General features: G+C 40.7%; 1 protein-coding gene across 2 annotated transcripts in view; it reads left to right on the top strand.

Annotated features, from left to right (window-relative positions):
• The window catches only part of LNP1 (leukemia NUP98 fusion partner 1), a 41,684-nt gene extending 35,900 nt beyond the window's left edge, over positions 1-5,784 (top strand). The window contains exons 4-5 of one of the 2 annotated variants that reach the window (XM_075196999.1): positions 489-581; positions 5,448-5,784. In XM_075196999.1, coding sequence (XP_075053100.1) covers positions 489-581; positions 5,448-5,555 — 201 coding nt within the window. In that variant the 3' untranslated portion in view covers positions 5,556-5,784. The remainder of the gene's footprint in view (positions 1-488; positions 582-5,447) is intronic. The other variant, XM_075197000.1, reaches the window with a different exon arrangement.
• Positions 5,785-12,602: the final 6,818 nt, after the last annotated feature.

Here is a 12,602-nt window from a genome sequence, read left to right as displayed (position 1 = left end):
AGGATTTCTAGAGGGGGGGTTTTCATATGCCTGATTTCAGAACAGAGCAAATAGAAACTTGTCACAATAAGCTTGCAACACTCTTTTTTGTACTCAATTGTTTTACTGTAAATAACATTTTAACATTCAAATTTCTTATACATATATATAACCATGCCACCTCTGTTGCTATAATTTATTTAACAAACAATAAAATGTAAGGTGAGAGCGAGCTTGCACCTACAGACTATTCTGCTGAATATTGGTACAGCCCACAAAATGACTGCCTCCATTGTGTGTGAGTGATGGGCTCGCTTTAAATGGTTAATTCTTTCAACGTAAACAACAGCAATTTGGAACTGGGTTCTCATCCAAAACAAAATCAGTCTCATCATCACCTCAGGCCATTGTCTGTCATCTGTTTCATGTTTCATTTGTCCGTGACCTTGTTAAGCAGAATGAGGATGAGTATGGTAATTATAATGATAATGATTTCTGTTCCTTTGAAGGATGAAGATGAGGACCCATGTGTAATTTGCCATGACGACCTCCACACTGGCAGTATTTGGGAATTGCACTGTTTGCACAGATTCCATAAGGAGGTACTATAATGGGCTAACCAATAACTATTATACGCAATGTACCACAGTATACGAATGTGTTGTTGAGAAACTGTCTGATCAACAAATGTGGTTCTCTTATATCAGGAACATAGTACTGAGCAAAATATACTTTTTTGTAGTATCTCTTACTCTTGGTGATGTCACAATCAAATTCGAAATTCATGTGGATAAACATTGTCATAACCTATTGTGGAATTTGTAAAACCTGATGTTGACAAATGTTTCAAATGTCTGATTAGTAGTTATTATTATTACCATTTATTTATATAGCGCCACTAATTCCGCAACGCTGTACAGAGAACTCACTCATATCAGTCCCTGCCCCATTGGAGCTTACAGTCTAAATTTCCTAACACACCCGCTCCGAGGACATTGGCAGGTGTGGAGTTTGACTGGGGTGGTACACCTGTCAAACCGTAACGCAGGTGTCCTAAGGCGAGCTCAGGAAGGACAGAAACCTCCCGTGGAGCAGAAGGGCTAAAGCAAAACAGTAAATTGTAGCCTGAGATTCTCCAGGAAAACACAGAATTCACAGACCATGAGCTGCAGGAGTTGTACAAAGGTTTCTTGAAGGAACAACCAGACATCTAATTGTAGAAGACCTACGCCAACTTCTTCCCGTACGGTGGTGCGTCAAACTTTGCAGTGCACGTATTTCGCACATTTACCCTTCTGCTCTGCGGGAGGTCTCTGTCCTCCCTGAGCTCGCCTTAGGACACTGTTTTCCCATAGCAACCATTCTGATCATGCCTATATTTTCTAAAGTGCACTTCAAAAAGTGAAACTGTGATTAGTTGTTATGGGCAACACCACCTTTTTACTTTCCACCAATATCATAAATATCCCACTTATGAATTTCATTCCAATTTACTTTTGCAGGGCAAAAAAGTATCACAGCTGCAAATCATATTAATGGGGAAAATTTCTACCATTTTTTTTATTTTGTTAAAGAGTAATATGTGAGTATTTTTCATATTTCATTCCCTTATTTTTCTGACTACTCCATTTCACTGAGGTTCCCTAGAGTGCATTTGGCTTCTAATAGTTTGCAGCAACATAGATATCTTTTCCCTGCACTCATAAAAGATAGAGCAGTTGTCTTAGCTTGACTAATGCCTGCATGAAGTGGCTGAGAACAGAAATGTCCTGCTCTGCAAAAACCTACAAATCACATTGCTCTCCAAAAAGGTGCTTGCACAAATGATTATGGGCATCATTTAGAGTTGGACCTAAGTCAGTTTGTGAGGTGTAAATATATGCATTTCCATACTAAGCATACATACAAAAATGTGTCCTTATTTAGACGCTGTAGGTACAGCCAGGATGCTCCACCAGGATGGTCACCAGGACAAGGAGTGCGGGTGAACGAGAGGTCACCATAGGAGAGTGCAGCAGGAGTGGTAGTGTCAATGGTGATGATCCAGACTCCTGTTAGGGTTGGAGACAGAAGGAGGGGGAGTAGAAAAGGTTGTGGGTTGTTTATTGCAGATGGATCTAGCTTTCCAGAGTGCACAGGAGAGGTGGATGAGAGGAGGAATGTGAATCCGATTGGAGGTTGCAAGGTGAGAGGTTTTGTGATGAAGTGAGTGGGAGTCTTTGTGATGGGGGTGGGGGTATGGGACTGGGCCTGGGGTTTTGACTGATGTTAACAGTAGCCATGATGAAGATTTGGGAGAGACGGATGATAAAGGCAGGGGGGATGGGCTACATCTGATGGGGTTAGGAATAAAGTAGTGGAGGACACAGATGTGTTAGCAGTAGCAGGAGGTGCTGGGTGGGAAGAAGAGTGAATGGCAAGGACAGTTGGGCAGAAGGGGGCAGTGGCAGGGAAGGGCATGGAAGTGGGGGGTGTTAGGAACCACAAAGGAATGTAGAGAGCGGGGGAAGGATAGAGAGAGAGGCCAGGGAGGGCATAGCTATAGATATAGCTTACACCAGCAGCACTATATAGCCGCTTCTGATTGGCTGTATGTGTACCTGCTGATAATATTTAATTCATCAGTGTTGTGGCTATATTATATGAAGTTGCAACCATCCAATTACCTATTTGTCATAAGTAGGAAAGAAGATTCCCATTAGATTTATAAAACGATAAATATATGGAATATATTTGTGCATTTATAACTAAATGTCAAGCCGCATTTTATGCTATCATTGGGTATATGTATATGCATTTTTACATCTGATATGTGCATGATATAGAAATAATGCTGTGTTTTCTGTTGTATATATCTTGCGATACATTTGTCTCAAAATCCACACATAACACCGCAATTTTTGCTATAGAATTTGGGCTTCAAAACCCATTAAATTCTGAATAGGGCCCGTGTATGCTGGAAATTAAAGTAATCTCCATATTTCAACCAATGGCAGATATAAGGGTGTGGGTTTCCTCCGGGTGCTCCAGTTTCCTCCCACACTCCAAAAACATACTGGTAGGTTAATTGGCTGCTATCAAATTGACCATAGTCTCTGTATCTGTCTTGTGCATGTGTGTGTATGTGTGTTAGGGAATTTAGACTGTAAGCTCCAGTGGGGCAGGGACTGATGTAAATGAGTTCTCTGTACAGCGCTATGGAATTAGTGGCGCTATATAAATAACTGATGATGATGATAAGGGTGGATTCTGGACAACTGTAATCTCTCCCCTACACTTGCTTATGGGTATCACACCTGCAATACATAGAATACAGATCTCTGGAGAAGATATTTTTCAAGGCCTGAAGTAAGGAATTATCGGCCTCATTTAGATTTAGAATCAAATCCAGCTAAATGGTACATATTTGGACATGGACAAACCATGTTGCAATTCAAGAGTGTTCCTTATGGAATATGGGATATGAGCAATAATGTTACACGTACTGTGTGAATATAAAACCAGAAAAATTTTATTTTGTAAGACAGGATATTCCATAAAGTTGCATTGAGCGGATATATACTGTATATCTGAAGGCTTTTCTGATTGCTATACCATGCAAAACATCCATTGTCACATCATACCCAAGGTTGGTGAACAGAACTCAGCCATTACTTGCAATAGGATGCCTTGTGCCTTGTACATGCATATGCCCATAGGCAGGACAGAGCTAAATCAAAAGAGCTAAGGACACACCCCCAGCATGACTCTACCACGCCCCCTTTCATAGATGCGCTGCCGTGAGAGGCAGCAATCTCTGCCTGATTAATTACTAAACATAGAACATTGTGAGGTAAGGTATAGGCACATTTTATCAAGTACAAATAAACTAACTATTAGTCTTAGTAAAAAGTTGCAATGATCATGCAAAGTATTTGCTCAGCTGAACCATAAAATGACACTTATAGGCATACAGAATAGATCCTTTATAAGTTCCTCTATAAGCCTTTATAATCAATCAGAGCAAACCATTCCAGTTTTTATAGAACTGTGTTTGCTCTCAGTCAGCAAATTCTTTAATGTAATAATATATGTAATTGCTGCCAAAATTTGAAAACAATTTCTTGAAACACTTTGCCCTTTATCAGGTGAATCTGTGTGCAGACATAGTACACCTACCCTGTATGACATAAACACTCCTTTCTCAGTCACATGTACAGTAATGACATAAAACCTGACTTTTAAGTTATCAGAATTGGAACACAAGCCTCAGAAAAGGGCGTGTGTGACCGCATCCCGTTAAGGGCATGGCCGTATCATGATGGGCATGACCATGTTCCCTGGGGTATGGGGGGTGTCTAGCGCTTATGAAGACCCCTCTCTCACCTCTCCATTGCTGCTGGCACTCTCCGTGGGACCTTCCAATATTCCTAATACCCCATTAATACTGCACCAAAATCCCGGGTTTTTGCCGGGGCGAGCTCAAACGACCCGGGTCTTGGTGCAGTATGAATGGTACAAGTCAAAAATCCCAGATCTAAAAACCCGGGTCTTCAACCCGGGATTTATCGAGGGGTAATTCCCAGGTCGGACCCGGGTTGCCTGCACTATGAATGGTGCAACCCGGGTTTTTCAACCCGGGTTGCACAGAAAACAAGCTGATTGGCTGTCTGCCTGTCTCTGGAGGATGATGTCATTGGTGGGAGCCCGTGGAAGATTCGAGAAGGAGTTTAGGAGAAATGGTGGATGGTGGAGTGCAGATCAAGCTGAAGCAGAATCGGAGTTTGTTGGAGAAAATTGCTTTTATTTCACTGAAAAAGTTTATGCGTCAAAAAAACAGTCACCTTTCAATGACATCACCATTTTTCAGCCAATGAAAACTGCTCTGGTGATGACTCCCACAAATTGCCAGGGCACAGACTTGTGCAGTATGAATGGGGTCAACCCGGGAAATTCCCAAGTCCGAGGTGCAGTATGAACGGTGTTTCTGAGCTGGAACGCTCCGAGCCCCGGCATAAACCCGGCTTGAAAAACCCGGGATATTGCCGGGGCGGCAGTATGAAAGCGGTATTACAGTCAAAATCCTGGCAGAATAACCAGAATCAGGACTAGGGAGGGTCATGCTTTTACCTGAAGTTGTAAAATAAGTGATACCATTATATATCAGGGCTGTATCTACCTATTTTACCGCAGCTGCCGTGGCTCACACTATACAAAACCTACTTATAACATTTAGATTTAAACTGCTCTTTCAAAGTCAATTCCTGTAATTTGCAAGGAAGTCTACAAAATCCAAGAAAATTACATTTGTTTAATTATTTCCCTTCATTATAATGTAGTTGATAATAGAACTATATCTATTTTTTAATATCCATATCAAGTTTAAAAGCATTGACCTGTTGTTTGTTGAAAAAGAAGAAAAACACATATTTCAAGACTGCAGTCATTTATTCAGAGGTGTTTAACTTACTTCTATTGTTTCCCTACAGTGCATAGAGAAGTGGCTATGCAAGAAGCAGACGTGTCCCACGTGTCGAGTCCAGGTCATCACATCCAAATCCTTTTTCTTATCCTCTGCTCGGATGAAAGTTCCGTGAACAATGAACGTTCTACAGCCAAGTATAAATCACTTCTCTACAGGTGCAAGGAACTGACCATGCCTGAAACCAGACAGCTGTACAGCACACAGATTTTTTTTGTATTATAGAATCTTATTTTTACAGTCAGATAATAACACTTCATGGTACAGTATGTTCTAGATTGTACATTTCAGGTCTAGCTTTTATTGTACAGCTGCACTGTAAATAAAGTCACTTATTTGCTATATATTATTTTTTTATTACCTTTTAATATAAAATTATATAAACAGTGGTCATTGGTGATAATGTAACAGTGTGGACATACATAGCTTTAAAATACCTGAGAAGTAATGGTTTAAAAAAAATCATATTATCATGTGGGCTCTTGACATTAACTAGCTCACCCATTTAATACAAAATGCTAACAAAGAAAAAGAAGAAAAAAGTGACAATATAAAATACACTTTCATGAACTCAAAAGTGAACCGTTATTTTCAGTTTAAATTAAAAATAAAACATATAGTATAAAGTACCTGTGGTCATAAAAAAGATTTCTTGCAACAATGGACGTCAAGAATACGAGTCCTCCCAGTGGCGCACGCAGGGGGGGTTTCTGAGTCTCTAGAAACCCCCCCTGCGCTAACTAAGTGGCCACTGTCCTATACAGCTGCCGCGGCGCTGTCAAAGAAGCGTCCGCGGCGGTGCTGTAGTGTATACAGCACCGCCGCGGACGCTTCTTAGACAGCGCCGCGGCTGCTGTATAGGACAGAGCTGACGAAACAGAGCTGCTGCGCATGTGCGGGCGCATGCGCAGCAGCTCTCTCTCGGGTTGTTTTTTTTTGGGGGAGGGGTCTGGGGGAAACCCCCCCCCCCGACAATCCTCCGTGTGCCCCTGCCTCCCATGGAGTCGGGAAGAATTTTTAAATAATGTAGAGCCTCTTTCACAGATCATTTACAACATCCATTTTTGATTTAATAATTGGGATCTTTAAGATCTTGGGGCACAAGAAAATTGCCCCAATTGATTTACCTTTGAACCGACAGCATACTTTAAGTGTAGTTTAAGTGGCCACGCACTATGCATTAGTAATTTAATAATGATTATACTTATACTTCCACAGCTGATCCAGCAGAACCCTTCATGAATTGGAAGGGTTTCATGACGATTATATTATCACAAAACATCCATCTATTGAAAGAATAACTGACACTTGTGTGAATGTTCTCTATGACATATTGTTCTGTTATAAATCTATAGGGTGATGAATCCATTAATATAGCATAACTAGCATGTCCTCAGTTCTCTCTGAAATATTAAGTAATTCATCATGAAGAATCCCTGTCTTGTGTGATGATCTCTATAATAAAAAAAGAATCAGAACTCTGAATTAACTTTAGATAACGGAGTTCTATACAAAGTTATTCCTTTTACATCATCTAAATAGACAAGTAGAGATCCCAGTTATGATATACCTACATCAATATAAATAAAAATAAAAGGCTATTTCGTTATAAACCGATATATAACATATACCTATTTATAGAGAGCCCCACAATCCAATTAATATTATTATATTCCTTTTATTGGTTGTCAAAAGGTTTATAAACAGATAAACTAGGGAGGTGCAGAAATAAAGAAGAGAAAGGGGGAAATCACAGATAATGAGCAAGATAATTAGGATAGTTTGTAAAGTTATGACAGTGAAGTCTTATGATATCAAAAATAGTGGTCAACAGTACAATATATATATATTAGCAAGGTAGGGAAGAGGGATTATTAGGAATGGGGTCATAGAAAGGAGCAAGATAGGTAAGGTAGCTGTTTTTTCCGTTCTTCATTTGGATGTGAATTTCTGCTGGGGAAGGGGGGTAATTTAATCTTGTAATGGGCAGGGTAGGTGAGAGTTTCGGGCTATAGTGTTCTGGGTCGGGTATTATGGATGATGCTAGAAATGTATTGCATGTGATGCACATGCCAGATTCAATTTGCAATGAATGTTAAATAGATCCCATTTTAATATCAACAAGGGGAAAGAGACAAATATTCTCTTTGATCTTACTAAGCACATGGAGTGACTAGTCCGACTCCTATGTCAATCTATAATTTCATTTAATGCTATGGTCTCATTTAATCCCTCTGGATATAAAAAGTTAAACTGGTGTATCCAGCAAACCTCTTGTCTGCATAGTTGTTTATCTCTGTCTCACCCTCGTGTTGTCAATTTAACGTGTTCAATACCAGTCATTTTAAGACTATCTGCATTCCCTTTGTGTATTGAATCATAATGTTTTGAAACGCTATGAGCCATACATTTGTTTCAATAATATTTCTTCTATGTTAAACCTGGTATTTAAAGACCTAGTGGTCCTTCCTTTAAAGACCTAGTGGTCCTTCCTACATAGTACAAATTACAGCTACATTTAAGTACATATCTCACATAACAACTGTTGCAGTTTGTAAATCTGTGGAATTTTAACTATATGGGGATTATTTATTGAGCATTTATTAACCCTAAATCCTGCAGAATCGGCTGTTTCCACATGCGTAAGATTTAAGTATTGGATCAAGGTATCAATAGTTTAGATATCACAGATATCTCCTCCTTTCACTAAAGTAACGTTCAATCGTCCCCATAGTTCTTGGGCAAATTATGGGATTATTCATAAATAGGAGCCTTTTTCCTAAGGCTGATGTAAGTGTTTGCATTATGTTACTGAAATGTCTACACGTAATTCATTTATAACATCTTGTGGGTTCTAATGGAATCCAGTTAACTTCTGGGCTGTCACCTACTTTAGTTATCTTTTTGGCAGTGGTGTTAAGAAACTGTTCTTGGCTCCCTTTTTAAAGATAACCACCTCTGGTAAAAGATTCCTTAAGGTGGGATCCCGCTTAAAAATGGATTGTTTTTAATAACTCTTATGATATTATAAAACGACCTGTTAAAGCTCGAAATAAAGGTCCAATTTGAGATGTCTTCCCAATTAGCCCGTTATTTTTTTTGTTTGTAGTTATTTTTATTTCTTTTAGTGGCCATAAAGAGAAGAGAATCCCTTTCCGTTAAGTTCATCAAAGGCCCTGCACAAGAGATATGTGGGATCGCCTCTTCTGATTTTTTTTTAATGTCTTTTGCTGTGTTTCTAATCAGCTTTAGAGGAACAGTTTTGTATTATGCACATGGGCTGCCCTTTAGGGATGTTATCTTTCCAAGCTTCATGGTGGGTGCAATTGTAATTCACTGACTGGCTTTCGATATGTCAACGTGGTAATAGAGGAGCCGACATTTTAAATTATAATAATTGGTGTTTGCATCAACAAAAACTTTTTCATGACTCTCACCACCATCCCAAAGTTCACAAGTTCTCTCAAGTCTGGAACTTATGTTTTTTTCTATAGCAGGCACAAATTCTCTGTTCCCTCTTGATTTTCTGACTCTTCAAACTGACCTAGAACATATTTTTTAATAGCCCACACCTACATGGTTTGCAAAAGACAGACCTATTTTGTGACCTGGAACTTATCTATGTGGAGGCTTCTCCTCACCCATATACCTGATAACTCACTACTTGGTATTAGAGGTGCCCTAGAACTCCTAAAACACCCTATCTTTGTGGAGGCTTCCATGCCCCTGTATATTAGATAACTCACTACTTGCTATTTGAGAAGCACTGGAACTCCTAAAACTGAGGCCATCTTTGTGGAGGCTCCCGTGCCCCCGTATACCTGATAGCTCGCTACTTGGTATTGGAGGTGCCCTGGAACTCCTAAAACTGAGGTTATCTTTGTAGAGTTTCCCCCTCACCAACTTTGTCCTTATCTACTCCTACACAGCTCTCCCCATCTTTATTGGATTTTCTTGTTTTTCTTGTCTTGTCACTGAATGAGAATGGATTTGTCTCTTGAATGCATAATCTCAATAACAAAGCATGCTGAATGTCGAGACAGCAGGACAGCACCCTCAACTCTGCCCCACCTAAATCTGGACAGTACATAGATAGATAGATAGATAGATATACACAATACCAGTTTATATATTTACATGCAAAAATCAGGTTTCCAGTAAGTAACCGATACAAAAGTCAATGGTAGTTTTCCACTATACATAATCCTTGGGAAGTCAATATTTAACCATGAGACAGTCAGTAAACCTACAAGATCCAATCACTCTTTCTGTAAATATAGAAGCTGGACTTATTGGCAGGTGTAGACATAAAAAGTTCCATATATAAAGACGTCATAAAACCTTCCCTGAAACAACAAAGATTATGAATGTGTAGAGCCAATATTGGCGTAATAAATAGAAACAATTCTGTAATCACTCGTTGTCAGAAACCCAATAGTATTTTATCTATACAACGGTAAAATAAATGGTAAGTCAGTAAAGTTTCTATGTTTGTGAGCAGAACTTACTCTGTACAGATTGCCCCGGACCCTGCAGTGTACTTTGTTAAATACCTCTACACTACTGTAGAGCTTGCAGCCACATTTTACATTATGTTGGTCGTCTTCAATGAATGGGTGTCTTAACAGGACAGTATGTGGGAATAAGCATCATGCTCTATCTACTATTAAAGTGTCACTGTCTTATAAAAGAAGGATTGCCAAGTTGCACATCATCACCATCATCATTTATTAATATATAACGCCACCAATTCCGCAGTGCTCTACAGAGAAAACGTGGGACAGACAAGCAGGTGCATCTTGACATTCGTTCCATCCAGTAAAAGCGCCTTGGATGTTAGCATTGACTGTCCTGAGCTGCGCGGATGCGAATTGTGGTTCCTCCAGTGACCCCTAGGAAAGGCAAAGGGGTCTGGTGAGGATAACTGGGGTAGTGACAGCTGATCAAGCAGTAGACTTCATCATGGTGTAGTACATATTGGTGACCCAAATTCTTCTTTCAGTGCTCATAGCTGCTCTTCCGAGCTCCAGCTCATGACATCATGGCAATAATCAGATGAAGACCAATGAAAACCCAGTAGCATCTTGTGCTTTCCAATGGAAAGTGAGCCTTGTCCACCGCTAATGAATGGGAATGTGGAGATTCAAAGGGGATAGTGGCTGTGCTACCTGGCACAGGCAGCATGTACTGAAGAGAAGCAGCTAGGGTGGTGGTGCCAGGGCTGCTGTGATGTCCTCTCCCCCCACTCCCAACACCAGGGCCATGCCGGCTTCTTATTCTCATAATTTGTTTTAAAATAAACTAAAACAAAGAAGAGCAATGCTTTCCCCATGAGCATACTTCTGAAAGGGACCTGACGTAGCAGCTATGTTATTCCAGCAAAGAAATCCCTGTGCCCAGCTGTATGCCCAGCAGTAGTAATTTGCCCAATGATATGACCAGATTTACTAATATGTTCAATAATATAACCAGATGCAGTAATATGGCAACATTATGCTGAGCAGTAGTAATTTACAGAGCGATTTATCTAGCAGTAGTTATATGCCTAGTAATATCCCCAGTAGTAAAAACATGGTCAGTACTTACCACACCATTGCTAATATCATAATTGCCAACTCTCGCGGAATGTACGGGAGACTCCCGAAATCTAGGTTGGTCTCCCAGACTCCCGGGAGAGCAGGCAAGTCTCCTGCATCTCGCAATTCTCTGGCCAAAATAATGCGTTTTGCAGTGAATCGCATCATTTTGGCCCCGCCCTGCGTCAAAACTGCATTTTCTTTGCTGGGGACGGGGCCAAAATGACGCAATTGACCGTGCCGTGCCCCCTCCCGCCCTCTGGTCACGCCCCCTGCTTGGGATCTCCCGGACCTCACTGCCTGAAAGTAGGCAAGTATGGCTAATGTGCCATAGTATTATGCTCAGAAATATGTTGAGAAGCATTAGTATGCCTCTTGTGTAACTGCCTCTTGTGTATCTGCCTCTTGTGTAACTGCCTCTTGTGTAACTGCCTCTTGTGTAACTGCCTCTTGTGTATCTGCCTCTTGTGTAACTGCCTCTTGTGTAACTGCCTCTTGTGTATCTGCCTCTTGTGTAACTGCCTCTTGTGTAACTGCCTCTTGTGTATCTGCCTCTTGTGTAACTGCCTCTTGTGTAACTGCCTCTTGTGTATCTGCCTCTTGTGTAACTGCCTCTTGTGTATCTGCCTCTTGTGTATCTGCCTCTTGTGTAACTGCCTCTTGTGTATCTGCCTCTTGTGTATCTGCCTCTTGTGTATCTGCTTTGCTGCTTTTCTTCCTGGTCCCACTGTCCCTTTCCCTGTGTCCCAGTGCTGCCTTCTACTCTCCTGTCTAAAGGTTCTACCACTTCCTGTTTCTGCCTTGTCTCAGTTGCATCTGTTACAGCACTGCCGTAGTGGTGCTCAGTGTCACACATGACTTAAAGGTGCGCTGTGCTGGTGCTGCACAGCGCACCATGATGGTACTATGAACGTTGCTGGGACAACACTTTAATTGGTCCCTCTGATAAACCTCTAATCCCATCCCCATTGGAAAACTCCTTAGTTTTTAGGATCGTTCCTAAATAAGAGCAAAAAACACATCAAACCATTTTTTTTTAAACGTGGGTGCTTGGCCATGCTCAAATGTATCGTAAGAAGAATGACGACCACTAATCTTTTTCTCCTATCACTCTAAGGGACCTATTTAACATTAATCGCACCTTTGCCCCATGATGTATCATCTGTCATCGCTGCGATAGTAGATCAATAAACGTAGCAATTTACTATTAAAGTCATATCGTACAGCACATCCGATAGGAGGTTGTACCGGATATGACTCTTATCTAATTGAAAAGTCCAGGTCCTGACTCAGTCTTAACTGTGCAAAGGTCATGTCCGGTAATTAAAGCAGGGGAGAGGAGGAAGGTTGATGGAGCGGGATCTGAAGAGCCTTTTCCTGCAACGCTCTTCCCTTAGGATTGAATGGCTACCGCCACCTTCAGATGGTGATAGCCACTGGGGTCAAGCTCCGAAAGCTAAGCAAAAATTTATAAACATGTGCAAAACAGGGTTTAAAGTTGAGGTTTAGGACCAACAATAAAATAATATCAATCATTGCAAGGTGATGTTTAATATGCCTCTGACATCAAGGAAAAACAAGGTAAC

Source organism: Mixophyes fleayi, chromosome 2 (assembly GCF_038048845.1).
Source record: "Mixophyes fleayi isolate aMixFle1 chromosome 2, aMixFle1.hap1, whole genome shotgun sequence".
Lineage (NCBI taxonomy): Eukaryota > Metazoa > Chordata > Amphibia > Anura > Limnodynastidae > Mixophyes > Mixophyes fleayi.
Note: the sequence above shows the minus strand (reverse complement) of the source record. Positions and strands in the feature narration are given on the sequence as shown.